The sequence below is a fragment of the Corvus hawaiiensis genome, chromosome 1 (assembly GCF_020740725.1).
Source record: "Corvus hawaiiensis isolate bCorHaw1 chromosome 1, bCorHaw1.pri.cur, whole genome shotgun sequence".
Lineage (NCBI taxonomy): Eukaryota > Metazoa > Chordata > Aves > Passeriformes > Corvidae > Corvus > Corvus hawaiiensis.
In genome coordinates, this window is record NC_063213.1 from 81,425,772 (window position 1) to 81,443,826 (window position 18,055).

The following is an 18,055-nucleotide window of genomic DNA, read 5'->3' on the forward strand; positions in this document are numbered from 1 at the left end:
GAGAGGATAACTGAGAGGGAGGAACAGGTAGTCTGCCTTTAAAAAGTGTAAAGCGTGCAGCAAGTACCAGCTTTTTTTTCCAGTGCTGGTGTTTTACACAGATATCTGTGGAATAGTTTAAAAAAGAGAAGCTGAATCTTCCCTTTCTCTCATCTTTTAAATCCTTTGGATCATTTTATCTGCCTATGAACGGAGAAGATTCTTGATGACTCAAGATGGGGATTCAAAGATAGGTGTACAGAAACCTACAGCTTCAAAGGACTGCCTGGTTCTGAAATGACAAAAGAAAATCATATATCATAAAGCCTTTATGACTTTAAGTCAAAATGTTATTGCCAAACGTGTGAGACTAGATCAGTGGGTTAAGGAGGCATTAGAAAGAAAATAGTATATTAAAGTTCTGGTAAGGCTGATCTTATTAGAACTGCTGGAAATTTCATTTAGATGTATTTTTTCCTTGGGTTTTTTGTCTTCTCTAACTCTCACTTACAGACTGAAATTTGCAAGATTTTTCTGTCATGTGGTTTAAGCCCAGTAGGCAGCCAAGCATCACACAGTTGCTCCCTTACTCCCCTCCTTGGAATGTGGGAGAGAATCTGAAGGTTAAAATATAACACATGTGAGTTGAGATAAAGACAATTTAATAGGGAAGATAAAAACTGCATGCACAAGGAAAATAAAATAAGGAATTAATCTGGGAAAACAAGGCAGTATCACAGCTACTTGGGAAGACAAACACCATAGCTCTGAGTGTCCCCCTCCCTCCTTCTTCCTCCAGCTTTCATTTTTAAGCATGATGTCATAGGTATGAGATCCCATTAATCAGTTGGGGTCCTGGCTGCCTTCCTTCCCAGCTTCTTGTGTGTCCCCAGTCACCACCAGGGTGGTGGGAGAAGCAGAAAAGGACTCCATGCTGTACGAGCACTGTTTAGCAATACCCAAAATATCATTGTGTTAGCAACACAGTTGTGGTCACAAATCTAAAACACGGCATCATGTGAGCCACTGAGAAAGAAATTAACTCCACCACAGCACCAGCGCAAAGAAAGATTATTTTCTGTGTGAAGCAGTACTTCACAAAGAGCAACAAATACATATAGAGATATAAAGAGCAACAAATAGTGAACTTCTGCCAAAAATAATGAAAACCTTTCCCAAGCAATTGATTGTAACTTCTTAAGAATTTCAGGAATGTTCACACAGATGAATTTTCTTAGTTTAAGTGATCATAAATATGTGTATATGAAGAGGTTAAAATCAGTGTATATTAACTAATGTTTTTGTTCTCTGGTTATTTCAGGTGATGTTGGCAGAATACAAAAGAATTAAACTGAAAATTCAACACCCTTTTGAACAACTGATGGCTCCTCGATTAATAAATGTAGATTATGCTATCCAGCCAGGTCTAATGATACTGAACTGGACATCCTTGAATATTGAGAAATATATTAATACAGTTTTTTCTAAACTAGGTAGGTTACTTGCTTCCTTCCATTAACTTGTGGTTATTTGTTTTATAAAAATGCAAGTTATACTATGAGATTACAATTCTTTACATGATTTGCACCTAAATGATTTATACATAAAAGATATGAGAATTTTCACCTGTCCTGTATTTCATGAAAGAGTTGTTTTATAACACCACCTTCTTTTTGTCTTGTATCTTCACCAAATTTTTACTAATGTATATGTTAGGCAGTTGGGATTACACCAAACGTAAAGTACTGTGCAAAAAAGTCCAGTGTATTTTGAATTTAACAAATGATAGCTACTTTTTAAAAGAGATCCCAGGTTTCAGACTTTTCCTAGTCCTACTTTTTTGTTTCTATACTGTACAAACAACTGCTCAGGGAATAATACACTGACTCAGTTGGCACTGTCATTGCTCAATAGCATTTCATATTAAGCTTTTTTTTTTAAACATCAATCTCTTTAAAACTAATGTACACACATCTTGGACAACAGCTTTAGAAAACAGATGAGCTTGTAGTCTTTTCAAAAGATTATCACAAGGTTGCACTGAGATGCGTTTTTTTTTTCTGAAGATACCAAATTCTTTTTTCTTTAGCTTAATTAATACAGAAAACAGATTTTGTTTCTTGAAATTGTGTAAGTAGTTAGAGTGGAAATTTTCTTCAGTTGAAATGGCAAATTAAAGTGCATTTTGGATGGTAGCCTGACATTATGCTCAATTTAATTTTGAATAATACAAGAGTCTGGAACAGGCACCTTGCTGCTATTTCAGCTTCAGCATTGAGACCAGATTGCTATTAAACTTTGAAAATTCTAGTGATTGCTTTCTGTTAACTATTGTTTGGCTTCCAGCATTTGTTTGAAGCATAGAGATTTTATTTTCTGAAAGTTTATGTTGCTAGTAGGTTCTCCAAGTTGTTACTAGTTCAAGCTATAGGAGAAGGTGAAATATTGCTGGCCCTCAATTAAATATTAATGTCTTCATATTTGAAATATGTATCCTTTAAGTTAATCTTATATATATTTATAATATGTATTATATTTTATATAATAAGCTGCAAGATATATATTTGTACAGTAGATTATAGTTATATAATATTATAGTTATCTTTTAGCACGTAGATAGCATATGCTAGGTAAGCATGTGTTATGCAAAAAGTTAATTAAGATTCTTGTGGTGAAGCTTGCCATATAAGTTTAGATGTTTGAAGTAAATTGGTTAAGGTGTAAAATTCATATGAATTGAATATGATAGTTTGTTGAAGTAAAAATTTAAATGGGACTCTGAAAAGGCTATTGATTCAAACTTTAAGCTTGTCTTGAGTCTTCTGTTTTCTTCAAAAGCTGGGCTGGAGTTATTGCTTGACCGAGTGAATGACTTGGTTGAATTTCGTATTGATGCTGTCCTTCAAGAAATGAATAGAGTACCACTCTGTATGTTGCCAGAAGATGAACCACAGAGCTGTGAGGAATTTCTTCAAAAGACTAAGGTTAGTAAATAAAAGTTTCATGAAAAAGAGATTGATGACTTTGAGTTGAGATATTTTTCTTTTTTATGAGATAAAAAATTCTGAATGCAGAATTTATGAAGCATGTATGGGATATGCACAGAAATCCCCACTTGCTTGGCTGGGACCTTAAAAAGGAACAAAAATAGTAAATGCAAAGGGATCTGAGCTGAGATGCTCTTTTCTATTCATTATTAATGTCAAGCCAGGTAGTGTATGATATTTTTTTTATGCTTTCATATCACTCAAAAATTTTACCTCTATGATAGTATCTTTTTTTTTGTCGTTATTCCTGTTTAAGTAAGGGAATTCTCCAGCAGTTGCCTGTGGAGAGCAAATACTATGGAAAGGATCATGTAATGAGTATCTCAAACTCTCCTGAGTTGGTAATGGGATGTGTAAAATATATGCAGAAGTACTTGGGTGAAGGTGGTCTGGGAAAAGCCCCTTTCTTCACCCCACCAAAATACTTTTATGTTGATGGTAATTAACCATAAACATGTAAATTTTTGGTTAGAAAGCTGATTACGGTCATAATTAAATTGAACATCAGAATAATTTTTTGAGGTAATAGTAAGGTATTCTTGCATTTTAGGTTATAATGTCTAATGTGTTTTCTCCTTAAATAAACTTTGGTTTGATAAAGACTAAAAAATCAAGTAGATAATCCCCATTCCTTTTCTCTTGCAGCAATAAATATTACAAATGAAAGTTCTGATTACCTTAGTGTATTTTACTTTTTGGCCTTTTCTCTTTTGGCTATTGTAACAGCTCACCTTGTTGTTAAATACAGAGTAAAATTTAAAATAATATTATATGGAATGAGTAGTAGTTTGTAAGCTTCACAATCCATAGTTGTTTTTGTTCATCCTGCTGCAACCTTCCTGATTGGGCAGGTAGTAAAATGTATATTTGCTAAGGTAAAAATATGTGAGAGTGAGCACGAAAACCTCTCTGCACTGTAAGATAACTTGAAAACTTGAACAGCTACGTACTAATTACATACACACATAGCAATTACAACAGCCAGTTGATTTGAGTTAGCAGAGTAAGTGGTATATGAACCCCAGTTATGGGTGCAATGAAAAGAGTAACAGTTTGTAAGCTTATTGTAATTCTTAATTAGAGGGGAGTAGAAATAACTTTTGTCATCTAACAGGTGTCTTTAAGTTTCTAAAGAAATTGCTGCAACAAAAATAATTAACCGGTGGAAAAATCCCAGAGTACTTTCTTTAGTGGTTGCTGTGATATTGCAAGTCATATCTGCCTTCTCGCTCAACTCAACAGAATCATTAAGAAGGCCAAAGATTATGTCCTAAAATTTGCAAATGGCTGAATATTTCCAATAATTTTTAATTAAACAAAAGCAGTCATGTTTGTTAAAGCTGAATGAAATATAAGACAACAAATAAGAAAAAAAATTAAAAGGCCATTATAGGTAAAAATTATAGTTAGCTGAAGCATACATGATTGATTTTTTTTATAAGTATTGGAGAAAAATGATGCACAATACTGTAGTAGACCTCTGAATTTTATTTAATCTCATTCTTTGATTTCTTCTCTCCCCAGTTGATAATTTTTGTGTTTATTCTAATAATAAATACAACTTGTATAGGTTTTATCTTCTATTTAGCAGTAAATGGGAAATATGATTGGCTAAGACTCATTATGGAATAGCCAATTAATGTAAAATGGCAATGATTAAAAGAAGTGTTGAATCTCCCATATCTACATTGGAAAGTTAAGAAAAATTAAGAAGTGCTTGCTTTTGGGAGTCTTTTGGTGGAACTAGGCTTTATAAACATTGATTCATAACTTTAACTATGGATGAATCACGTGATTTGAGAAAGAAGGCAAAGCAACGCTGAAAGGCATTTGTGACGTCTTGGCAATACTGAATAGTTTGGAACAAACGAATTTCAAATTAATGTTGTATATAGATCGGGTTTTTCACAAATCTTAGGCCTTGACATTTGTGTTAATAAAGGCTGTTATGACTGTGAAATTGACATGAGAATTGTGACAATAAGAGCATACCTTTGTTTTGGTTTGACACAGGAGCTCTGTATAAAAGGTTCTCGGGCTTTACACTTAAAAAGCTCACTGGTGGAAGCTGCTGCTAATGATCTGATTGACATGTTACTTGACACCGAGGAACAGGTCAGTAAAGAAGATGAGAAGTCAATTGTACCCAGTGGTGAAAAAAGGGCCAAAAATACAGGTAAGAAGATTGCATTGCATTGTATTGCTTGGTGTTTGTTTCTTTTTCATGCTGATTATTTGTGTTGGGGGACATTGTAGCTTAGCTGATTGAAGTACAGAAGCATACCTAGTGTCTAAAGGCTTTTCTTTGAATTTGCCTGGATAATGAATAATCTAACAATCATTTATAATCTACAAAATAGGTCAATATTATTTATCCAATTTGCATGTTGAAAATTAGTGCCATAGAACTACATAGTAGCCTTGGTTAGTTGCTGGACTTCCTAGAGAAAGAGAATAAGCAATAATATCTAAATTTTGATGATTATCATACTGAATAAGACAGCAGATAGGAATAAAAGGCATGTTACACTGAGGTGCAGGTTACAAATGAATAATTCTGCACTTCTTTAAAGTTATTTCAGACACCTGTGGAGGTGTTGCTTCATTATATTTTCAAGTCCTATAAGTCAATTTGACTAACTAGATTTATGATGTTTTAGCAACAGAAGAGGAAAGAAGATCAAAAAGCTTGACTTCCTCACGAAATTCCAGTGAGATGTGGGCTGGCCTGTCTCCTACAGCAAAGAGGAAGAGAATGGATTTAGAAAAGTTAGAGGAAGAAGCTAATGAACTGCTTTCTTATTTCAATAATCGTAACATTGATGCCCTTTTGAAAGTCACTCGAAACACCCTGGAGACCATCCGCAAGCGCATTCATGCATCTTCCACCATCAACTTCTCAGGTGGCTGCACTGCACTACATTGCTCTCTTAGGCTATATAAAGAAAAACGTAAACGTGATATCCATAACTCTGTAAATAAGTCACAAGTGTAAAAGAGGGGAAAACAAAGGGATTTTGATTAAGCTATCTTGTTAAGTTACAGTTGAAAACACTGTATATTTCCAAAGGTATTTTTTTCTTGTGACAGTAGGAAAGTGTCATTACAATGCTGTTTCTCTTAGGACTCTCACTGTACTGTTCTGAAGCCAATATTTTATTTGGAGCCTGACTTGATAGATAAGTTTCTGATAAGACCTTGATAACTTGATAAGTTATGACTCAAGTTATAAATTATCAATTACTAACTTGACAAGTTAAGACTGATAACTTGATAACCTGGCCTGTTTGACCTTGGCTTTTACATAAAACTGTATGAAAAAAATAGAGGTGTGTTTTTTCTCTTACTAGTTGCCTTCAGATATTTGCATACATGGAACACTCTTTTGAAGTGTTTTATTGTTGCATGCCTTTAAGAAAAAAAAATAAGGGCAGTTGTCCTTGCTCTCTATAGTTTATAAGGCATACAGTACTATGAGACTCTAAGGAGGTTCTGTGCCTAATTTAATACGCTGACTGGGAGTACCAGCCAGTAACAAAATTGTCTGCCAAACAGAGTTTAGCTGCACAGAACAAGTTGAAGAGGAGCTTCATGGAGAAGAATAGGTTTGCATTTACTTTTCCCTTGTGCTGCTGTAGAGTTTAGCAGCCTGTCTTATAAATTACTCAGGAATTCTTTTTCCCTTCAGAAATTACACTCAATACTCTACACTAGGAGATAGATTTGTTTATATCAAAACAATGCCTAGCTTGATGTCTTGAAAAAAATATGAACAAAGTTTTTGGTTTTGTCTTCTGTTTTTGTCTTTTATGTAGAAAATCGCAGTACTTCTAAGCAGAAAAAAGGTGTTCATCCTGTAATTAGGACTAATATTAACCTATCTATCCCTAATATCATCATGATACCCTCTTTGGATGAGGTACAGCAGACACTTAATAAAGCTGTAGACAGTATTGTGAAAGTAATGAAAGGAGTTCAACAGTGGAGTATGGAGAGAATATCCAAGGTTGGTGTCTTAACAGCCTTCTTTAGAACTAATGGTGCAAAACTGCTGCAAATAAAAAATAAATGCTACTCTCTCATCAGAAGAAAGTGTTCGAGAGAAGAGTTGTTTTGTTGCGGTGTGGGAGCAGAGAAAGTGATTCTGACGATGAAATGAAAGAGACTGGAAAGAAAAACATCCATGGTAATGATAAACTCTGACATCACTAAATTTGAATGTTAGGTAAATGTGATTTATACAGAATGTATTGGAAGATATTAATTACAAAATACATCAAAACCAGTAGATTTGATAGATTTTGAACTGCCTCATAGATTTTAAATTGCCTCAGAGAAGAAATCTCTTTCTCATTAGAAACCAGGTTTGCCACTTGTCCTGTGGATTTGAGTATGGGGATTTTTTTGTTCTTGAAGAGTTGCACTGCTTTGGATTATAGCACATATATTGGTTACAATTATAGTCACTTTTACTACACAATAATCTTCCACGATTTGCCGGTGTCGATTGTAATTTGGCGTGTTCAAATGGCATCTTAAAACTTGCATTTACCCTTTAAGAAGGGTAAGTTGAACTTACACAATACCTGGTATTGAATAGAAATGTCTATGTAAATCACAGTATTGGTGAAGAGAGGATTGTGTAGAAGATTGAATAGACTAGAATTTCTAAAAGGATTTTCCTTATTCTGTTTTGTGATCAGATATTAACTTATTGAAGTTCAAGGAAATTTAAGATGGTATCTTTGGTTGCTGGGTTTTTCTTCTCTGAAATGATTTAAATCAAGCCAAGTTAATTGTTCTACATTGTACCTGAGATACTTAAAGAATACATTTTTAGGTTATCTCTCTCTTATGCACCTAAAAAGGAGGACAGTAATACTTGAACTGGTTAAGAAGTTAAATTAGTCTTTCAAAACTAAGAATTTTGCTTGCAAGAGATGAAATAAAAAATGATAGTAAAGTCAGACTTGTGGATATTTGCTAACTGATGGACTTTTTTTGTCTTTTACTCCTTTTTGGGGACTGGCTACGGTCATCTTCTCAGAGTTAATGTTAATTTGTATTTCAAATTGTCAGTTGTGGGGTATTTCAGAAAATAAAAATGCTCAGTGCTGACATATAAGTGAGTAAATGAGGATATATAAGTAAATCACTTAGGTGAAGTATACAGGAGAAACCTTGTGGAGGGGTGAGAGAAAAGGAAAGATTCTGTTTGAAAGGTTGGAGTGGAACTTGTTCCAAATTCCACAGGGTACTTAGATGGAGCAATTTTACTAAAATGGAGATGTTTATGAATTTATGTTGGCCTCCTTGACTTCTAGTTGCCTTTTCAATTAATAAGAACACCTAACTTTAAAATGCACGCTTATTGAAAAAATGTCATTCGTTTTTGTCTATAGGAATTTACTTGTCCTAAACAGTGTGTCTGTCCTAAACCTGCTTTTATATTTGAATCTTCTTTTATAGATAGTGTATCAGATGAAGCATCACTCAGTTCATCTGATCCAGTGCAAAGCCAGAACTATTTCAAGAACGTTTCAGAGAACAAAGAAATTATTAAATTAGTATCTTTACTCAGTAGTGCCATCAATTCTACAAAAAGGGTAAGACAATTGAGATGTTAATTTAATATAACTATCTGAGGGATATTAATGTATTACTTTTAATATCCTTGGGTAATAAGGGTAGGCATTTAAAGCTGTGATTAAATGTAATAACGAAAAACTTAGGATAGTGGATGGAAAGCATGCGGCTAAAAATTTGCAAATATGCTTTAAAAGTGTAACATGGATTAAGTATACTCTGTTCCAAAATTTGAGGTTTTGAATATTGCATAAATTAAAACATCATAAGAAACTCTAGGTGTAGTAGAGTTGTGTGTAGCTAATGTAGCCAGCATGATTTCTGCCATATTATGAAGAGGTTATGAAGGTTTTTAGAAGAAAACTGGCTGTCAGATTGGTGTTTGTAAAGTGCTGCCTGGGATTTGCTAGTGTAGGTTAGGATTTAGCTTAAAGGATGTGCATAACTTCTTTGCCTTGTTTTAATTCTATGCTCTCTTGAGTAAACTGTAGGTGTGGAACTGTTATTTCTTTAGGGAGCTCTGCATCAGTTTCTTCTGGGGCTGTCCAACCTTTTAAGAGTCTTATCATATGACAATCTTTGACTCAAGGCCTTGTAACTTCAGTGGTACTAAGGCATGACTACCAGGCTGGTGCTGAGTAGTTAATAGTGGTGGATAGTTATCATAGTATTTTGGTACTTGATATTTTGTAATATTTTAAACTTTTATCATTTAGCCAGCTTTAAATGTCTGCATATACTATATTTACAGGAGGTCATGATGTGGATTATCTCTCGTAGCAGTCATCTCTCATTTACTTGTTTAATTGATGGATGCAGTGATGATTTAACTTTAATCTTCTCCCATTTTTCTGAACTCCTGAGAACCAGAAAAATAATTCTCTTGCACACTCATTAAATGATATTCAAATTAAAGGGACCTGAATTGAGTGTAGAAATTAATGTTAAAAATAAAAAATTGTCTCATAGCTTCATTATTTGAGAGTGAATTTTTCTTGTTATGTTGGGCCCTGCAGCTCAGGTTTCAGTTTCTAGCCCAATAAACAGCAGGGAAAGACAAGTGTACTGTATCCTAGTTTTGAACTTTACTTCCCACTGATTCCAATGATTTTATTGACTGAAGATTCACCTAATTGGCAAATGTTTAAACTGACCTGATAAATTGGATGTGATTAATATAGAGATTCTGGCACAATATGTGATCAGTATGGAACTTGTTTTAGCATAAATTAACCAGCAGCCTTTTGTCTAGTGAGGTGATTCAACCTGCTCCACTATGGAGTTCTTAGTGTACTCTAATGAACAGCTGCTAAGAAGTTATATGCATCCTATATATGTGATGTTGAGAATCTTTGAACTTGTAAATGTCTTTCAGGAGGTTCTTACAGCTTTGGAGAGTTTTAGTTGTTACCACCATATATGGCAGAGGGACAAGGAGGAAACAATTGATAAATTGATGGTGGGAAACCCATTACTCTCTGAATTTGAATCTGAAATTCTGCATTTTCAAGACCTGGACCTGAAAATCAATTTTGAGCCTGAATACATCTGCGTGGGAGCTATTGCACTGTACACTGGTAGAGTTCAGCTTCTCTCCAGAGACATGTACTTTCTGACTCCAGTAGGAAGGAGAGATGTGACTTAGTTTTGGATGGCTAAACCAGATTAAAATGGAAAGGAGAAAGGGAGAGAGAAGGACTATTTGCTGTTTTGGCTGTAAATGCATACAAACAAAACACTAACACAAGAATATCTGTGAGGCTCAGCTGGAGTTTATTACCCCACATGGATACTTCTGCTCACTTACAGGGTGGATGGTAGATGTTTGCCTATCCTTCTGTCACTGATTCCCAGGGGTACATGCTTCACGGGAGTAAGATGATAGGTTTATGTTACTTTTTTCCTTGCCTGGCTGCATGCAGTGAGGCAGCTGAATCCCCTTCTATTTAAGTTACTTTGTTCCACTGATGCTGTGATCAAATTTTGTTTCTTCAGCTTTCATAATTAGACTTCTAATTTCCTTCCCACAGTATTTTTTTAAAGATTAATTTTTGAAAAGATTTTAGAATTAGATGAGAATATTAACCAATACATTAGTGTTGTATAGGACAGAAGTTTGTATAATGGTAAAATGATTGAGATGACAGGTGTGGAGTCCAGCCTCATCTTTCTATTTTTTAGGTATATCCTAAAAAATATCTATGATATCTAATATCTATTAATTGTTCAACCTTTTTAGATGATCTTTCCAGTAGAAAAGATGATAAATTCTGAGAAGAAGAGGAGGAAAGCAATTGTGAATTGCAAGCAATTTTATAAACCACTTCAAGGTGTCCATGTGATTTCATCATCTCTGTATGTGAATGGTTAGACTGAAAAAACAGAACTGGCACTGAAGAGAGCACATGTAATAAAAAAGATTAAATTGTATCTTAAAAAATATCTACAATATCTAATATCTATTAATTGTTTCATATTTTTAGCTGATCTGAAGCTAGCACTGAGATCAGAAACCAAAGCCTGGATAACTTTGCTGGGGTGTCATTGCAATAAGAAGTACAGAACACAGATGGAAGTGATTTTGACTTTTATAGAGGAAACTGGCAAGAAGTTAAATCGTAGCATCACGGACCTGGATGATATCAGAATAGCCATGTCAGCTTTAAAAGAGATCAGAGAACTGCAGATCTCTATTGACTCTCAAATTGGGCCCATTGAGGTAGCTTGTGGCAATGTTGCATGTATGGGTACTGTTTCAGAAAGCAGTTATTTTCTGGGTTAAAGCTTAATAGTGACCTTTGAAAATGTATGATTTAATATGTGTTAAATGTTGAGTGTTAAATGTTGAGTGACAGACCTATTGGGCTCCTGTAAACCTTTTTGCGTGAATTTCTGATTTGAGCAAATGTAAACTTGCTGGGGTGAGAGGTGGTTTAGTGAGCAGTGGAGAAATTGAATGATGTAGGTAAGAGAAAGACAAGAATACAGATATTTAATGCAAGAAATCTTTTCATACTTTGTGGAAGAAGTCTGTATGAAAAGGAACGAGATTCTTAATTTTTTTTGTTTTAGCTAAGCCTGTAGTAAAAAAGCTAATGTTAAGCAGACTATACGAGATTGATTGCTTTAATCATCTATACCATAGGTTAAAATAAACAAAAGCAACTGACTTCCTTAAAGAAGGTAATGTGATAGAATGCGTTTACTGAACATCTGACAAATGGCAGAATTAAAAACAGATGGTAACTGTTTCTCTGCATTCCTGACCAGAGTGTTTATTTAAGAATGCTATATTTTGGCAAAATGCACCATTGATTTTTCAGTAGAATTCTTTTTTCTAAGACATGTTCATGACTCCTGATTGCCCATAACTTCATTATAATCTTCCAACTCTGCAAGCAGGAGCCTTGAGGCCCTAGGCACAAGAAGTGATGCTTCAGGTTTTTTAAAGGGAGGTTGACATATTTTCCACGTAGTGGTGTAGTAGACAGATAGCTACGTTTCCATTTTTGCGATTTGATCAAACTGGAAAGCATGAATGGAAATAATTCCACTTCATACAAGAGTTTTCAAATGAAACTGCTATGCCATAGGTTCATTGCTACCCTACTCTGCTCTAATTTACAGAAAGTGAATTTCAGTTTTGTTTTTGTGAAAATTCACTTCGAGTTTTCAGTATGTGGACTGTTCATATGTTGGTGCTGCAAGTGGAAATCAACGCTCTGAGAAAAAAAAAAAATCTGATGTTTCTTCCAGTTTGGTATTGGTTTGCCAGATTTTGATAATGGCTGTTGTCAAAATCTGGCAACAGTTTCTTTTTCTAACAAATCATTCTCCATTCTTAAAAATTTAAAATGTTAGCATACATATATATGTATATGAAGTTACCATTTTATGTCAACTGAAGGTGCCACTTTATGAATCTTAATACAACTTTCTGGCAGGAATCCTACGCTATGTTGAACAAATATGATCTACCTGTTGCCAAGGAAGAGACAGAGAAGGTGGACACTTTGCACTACACTTGGGAAAAACTGCTAATCCGTGCAAATGAAGTGCAGAATGAGCTTGTTGCTTTGCAGCCAAAATTCAGAGGAGAGCTCATTAGTGCTGTGAAGACTTTTACTGAAGACTGCGCACAGTTCTATTCAGATTATGATCAGGCAGGTGTTGCTATTTTATTGTTTTAGAGAAATTTTTAAGGAGCAGTGGGGGCATGGAAAAATTTTTGGATTTGACTAATTAATGGGATGGCCCTCTACTGCTGAGTAGGTCTATTCTTGTTAAGATGGTGTTTGAGTTTCAGCGCAGGGCAGGCTTTGATAAATGTTTTGTATGTGACTGAAGTGAGTAATGCTGGTATTCAGTTCTTAAAAATTAAGAACTGAGATATTTAAGGTTTATGAAACACATCTGATGCTGGATAAATTACAAGCGACTTAGGCTCTTATAACCTTTTTCATTAGAATATAAATAAATGAAGCTGAACTAATCTTGTATCATCTTTTAAGTAATGCTTTCACTCAAAAAAGGAGATATGATTGCTAATGATTGCCTAGCTTTTACAGCTTAATGAAAATTTCCTGCATTAAAAGACAATTAGTTGCCTTCTTTGGTTTTTGTTTTGTTTTGATTTTTTTTCCTTTTAGTCCTTTTTAAAAAGTACTTGTTCAGTAGGTTAACTGTCATCTCTTGGTTCAGTTGTTATCTGATGTGGGGAGGGGATCTGGAAGCTGCAAAAGTGTTTGAGGTTAACATTTAGAAAATGCTGATTAGAAATAAGTTGTGGTTATTCTCACTCTCTAAATTAACCTCTTTGTTGTTTTTTTTTTTTTTTTTTTCTTTTAGAATGGACCAATGGTGGTTGGCTTAACACCTCAGGAAGCCAGTGACAGGCTTACTATATTCCAGGTACTGTTAATTCTAAGACATAACTCAATACTTATTACAAGTGAGCTAACACCTAAAGGGTCTGAGAATGAATCTCAGAAGTCGAATGAATTTTCATTGATAGATAGGGTTACTGATTTGGCAAAGTCTGTTTTAACTTAGTGAAACTAAGTTGGAATTTTTCTTTGCATTTGCAAGGAATGCTGTTTAAATCTAAATTTTTTAGGAGTTAACAGAAAGCCTGCATAGATAATGAGTAATGATTACTAGATACAAATACCCTGATGAGAACCTTCCCACAAGTTTAGTGTATTTGGCATAGGCTGTTCTTGTGTTCATTATTGTGTTTATTTTTTGGTTGAAATCTGCCTTTGTATCATGATTAACATCTATTCCTGCAATGACAACTTTTAATGCTTTTCCTTTTCCCATACTGCTATTCATTTGACTTCCTGCTATGTTCCCTGAGTTACATTGCAATTGACAATTAAATTATGCTTTTCTTTGCTGCTTTAGTGGTAGTAATTCTTACTCCAATATTCAATACAGAATTTGCACAGCATACTTGAAGAGGTAGAATTTGCTGTATCCACCATTTTTGCTTTGTGTGTCATGCTTCACCTCTTTCAAGCGTAATCTTAGCATTTATTGTTCTGTCACCGTGCCACATGAAGTAAATGACTTTCCTGTCAGCTTCTAAAGATGTGCCTCCAAGCTAGATAAAAGTTACTTTTCTCAGGAAAATTGTTGACAAAACTGTTGACAGGGTAAGCTGTTATTATCTCTCTATATCTTTCCATTATTTCCTAGATTTTAGTTTAATATAACTCTAATAATAATTTCAGATACTTAATATTTAGTTATTTAATATTTTTAATATTTTTTTCTTTTTCTCTGTTAGAATCGATGTGATAATCTCTTTCGGAAATATATTACTTGTACAGATGGAGAAAATCTTTTTGGTTTGCCAGTTACTCAGTATCCTCAACTGCTTGAAATAAAGAAGCAACTGAATCTGTTGCAGAAACTCTATAATCTATATAACAGTGTCATTGATACAATCAGTGGCTACTATGATATTCTTTGGTCGGAATTAGACACTGAAAAAATTAACAGTGAACTTCTGGAGTTTCAGAACAGGTGAGAAACTACTGCTGTGTTAAAGCTGCCTAAAGTACTTCTTGAATATTATTATAATTGATTAGCACCAATAGTCATATGGGAGCATGTATTTATTTATTGAGGCATGAAAAATGTGAATTTAAGTTGAAAAATATATCCATTACCTATTACTGCAACCCTAGGGTATATCACTATGTCCTGCAGCCATAGGGAGGAGAAGATCCAGCAGGCAGGAATTGTGCAGCAAGATTTATTTATTTATTTATTTTACAAACTCTTTTATAGACTTTTTTCTTCATAGTCTAATTGGACAAGGATCAGCCACCCCTTGGGAGTGATTGGCTAGAATCCTAAAACATCCATTGTCAAAATATTTTGCTACTATACCATAAACAAGACTTTCCAAGGCTGCAGGTGTTTGGTTGTTTACATAACTCTGCTACCTCTTCTGTGAGGGAGAAAAGTCTCTCACGGGCTTAGAAAATAGCAAGAAAATCCTTGCTAGCAGCATGTTTGTACCCACAGTTACCAATGTCATAAAATCAAAAAAAATTTAGATTCTAAATGTTGAGCATTCCTTAGACAGATTCCTGGCTAACATTTTTAATCAGCTTGGAATATATGTTAAAATTGTTATTTAGTTTGTCCATGAAGGGAAGTTTCACCTTTTTGTTGTAGTATTGCTGTTCATGAGAGACAGATTTACACTAGATGTCAAAGGGAAGTTAGTGAATTGCTGAACAGTTTTTCTGCAAAATGGGTTATATTGCACGCATAGAAGCTGAACTATTCATCATACCAGGAATCAAACAATTTAAAGAATTAAACCCTGAGGAACAGGGTTTTTCTAGAGCTCAGAGCAGTGCGTAGCATCAGCCTCACCAAAAGATTAAATCAAGATGTAAAGCGTGTCAACTGGTTTTGAAGACCACTTGTGTAGAGTGTATTAGAATTATGCAGCTACACTCCTTAAGGGGAGCCTGTAGGTGCCTATGCAGCTATCAGTCATTGAAATAGACTGGAAACAGATTTTCTCATGTGGAGAATCACATACAGAAGCTCTAAATTAGAGGTAACCTGAATTTGGGAGGTATGTGTTCTGCTGTTAAATCCATATACTGTGGCTTTAAAGAAAGAATATTTGGAACTTTTCGAAAAAGCTTGCTTTATCTCAACGTAGGTGCCGTAAGCTCCCTCGTGCTGTAAAGGAATGGCAGTCTTTTTTTGACCTAATGAAGATCATAGAGGACTTCAGTGAATGTTGCCCATTGCTCGAGCACATGTCAAGTAAAGCAATGATGCCTCGGCACTGGAAACAGATTACAGATCTCACTGAACACAGATTTGATGTGGAGAGTGAAACATTCAAACTGAGGAATATAATGGAAGCTCCGCTATTAAGATATAAAGAGGAAATAGAGGTATTGTGAAGGAAGAAAAGTAGATACATGAAATCAAACAATCTGCTTGTATAGTATAGGAGTAACAGTAGCAAGAAGGAAATCAAAACATTTCTGTAGAAAGGACAGAGAAATGAACTATCACTTGAGGTTTTTGTATAAAATAATGACCCAAATATATTGTGGCGTCAACTTCTCTTTTTTTAAAGCACACAATTTGGCCCAACAGTTAATTTGTGGGGGTGCCTTGCTTTGTGACATTAAACATATGAAAAGTAGTCACTATGTTATTATTTTATTCCCCCCAGAGTTGATTAAATTGTGATGTGGTTTACAGATTATTAGCTGTGGTGTTTGTATATCTGTAGATCTTTTCACTAAATAGTTGCTCATGAGCCTAGTGTTACCTACTGTTAAAGAAATAAGATCTAGATTTGTATATCAGAGATTTGAAGCATTCATAGCTTGTTTTGGCATCCTGTTTCTTTAAAGGATATCTGCATAAGTGCTGTGAAAGAGAGAGACATTGAGCAGAAGTTAAAACAAGTGATAGCTGAATGGGATAACAAAATGTTTATCTTCGCAAACTTTAAAACTCGTGGGGAACTTCTTTTAAAAGGTGACAGCACATCAGAAACAATTGCTACCCTGGAGGACAGCTTGATGATTCTTGGTTCTCTCATGAGTAACAGGTAACAGGAACGGGAGAGAAGGAATGGGGGGAGAGATAAAAATATTAGCAAAAGGCTTTGTTTTAGTGAACAAATCTGTCACAGAAGAGAAGGTAAATAAACATCTAGATAAAACCTAAGAGCTTGCCTGTCCTTGGACTGTTTATGGGTTAGTTCTTACTGTATTTAATGTATCTCCCTCCCGTAAGTTCTTTTGAAAACATGTAGATGCAGCTCAGATTTCCCAAATAAACAACTGGACAGTTTTCATTAATTAAAGTGGGGACATAAGGGAGAACACTACCTGGCTGTGGCAGGCATGCCTCAGGCATTACAGCCACTGCTACTCTGCCCCTGTGATAGGCCATTGCCTCATGCCAAAGGTGCTGAAAATCCCAGTTAAAGCGAGCTTCAGTTTGTCTGGTTTCACATGCCAAAAGACACAGATAAAATAAGGAACACAGAACCCGATCATCAGGCAGATGCTCAAAAGCAGGAGGTTAGGGAGAGCTCAGGAACTCTGTGAGTTTACAGCTTTCAAGTCTGTTTTTGAAACCACTTTAGCTTAGAGTGAAATTGAAATCCTGTTCCCATTCCTCTTCTGTTGGATCAGAGCTGCCAATTAGCTGAGTTGAGTTTAGGTTTTTATACTGTCACTTGAAAAATTTTAAGCAGAAAAATTATTCTTCATCCTGTGACTTATAAGCTGCTTTTCAAAAGTCTTGTTTTCTTCTTGAAATAAAGAAATGTCTTTTTTTTTTTTTTTAAACTGTAGATACAATACCCCCTTCAAGGCACAGATTCAGAAATGGCTGCACTATCTTTCCAACACAACAGATATCATTGAGAACTGGCTGACTGTGCAGAACTTGTGGATTTATTTAGAAGCCGTTTTTATTGGTGGTGACATAGCAAAGCAGCTTCCAAAGGTTTCTAGACATGCAGTTTTTCAGTTTGCTTATCAACATTTTAAGAATAAATCTTAACTGTGATGTCATAATTGATGCAGTAACATAAACTTAATTTCTTTTGGTATTCAACAAAACTGGTCTTGCTAGGAAATTAGGCAAGCAGTGCCAATGGAAAGTATGCTGTGACAAAGAATAATAAAACTGTGTGATCTATTTGATCTTTTTATTTCTAGATTGCAAAGCTGTTAACAGATATGTATTTCAACATTGTGCCTAGTAGTAACTGAGCCTAGTAGTACCTACTACTAGCATACTAGTAGCTAGGAATCCCTATCTTAAACTTTCCTACATGGCTTTTAAAACTGAAAACAAACTTTAGTTTTAGAAAAAAACCCTTCATAATTGAAGCACTCAATTCAAGTATAATGAGTTTTCTGTCTTTTTCTTTA

General features: G+C 34.8%; 1 protein-coding gene across 4 annotated transcripts in view; it reads left to right on the forward strand.

The window, feature by feature from the left end:
• Window positions 1-18,055, forward strand: part of DNAH5 (dynein axonemal heavy chain 5) — a 132,855-nt gene that overhangs the window by 43,556 nt on the left and 71,244 nt on the right. For 3 of the 4 annotated variants that reach the window (XM_048311758.1, XM_048311734.1, XM_048311750.1), the window contains exons 16-30: window positions 1,301-1,472; window positions 2,818-2,963; window positions 5,040-5,202; window positions 5,687-5,929; window positions 6,842-7,032; window positions 7,113-7,212; window positions 8,496-8,632; window positions 9,988-10,189; window positions 11,096-11,331; window positions 12,557-12,775; window positions 13,461-13,523; window positions 14,404-14,642; window positions 15,805-16,045; window positions 16,517-16,716; window positions 17,471-17,624. In XM_048311758.1, coding sequence (XP_048167715.1) covers window positions 1,301-1,472; window positions 2,818-2,963; window positions 5,040-5,202; window positions 5,687-5,929; window positions 6,842-7,032; window positions 7,113-7,212; window positions 8,496-8,632; window positions 9,988-10,189; window positions 11,096-11,331; window positions 12,557-12,775; window positions 13,461-13,523; window positions 14,404-14,642; window positions 15,805-16,045; window positions 16,517-16,716; window positions 17,471-17,624 — 2,706 coding nt within the window. The remainder of the gene's footprint in view (window positions 1-1,300; window positions 1,473-2,817; window positions 2,964-5,039; window positions 5,203-5,686; window positions 5,930-6,841; window positions 7,033-7,112; window positions 7,213-8,495; window positions 8,633-9,987; window positions 10,190-11,095; window positions 11,332-12,556; window positions 12,776-13,460; window positions 13,524-14,403; window positions 14,643-15,804; window positions 16,046-16,516; window positions 16,717-17,470; window positions 17,625-18,055) is intronic. The other variant, XM_048311741.1, reaches the window with a different exon arrangement.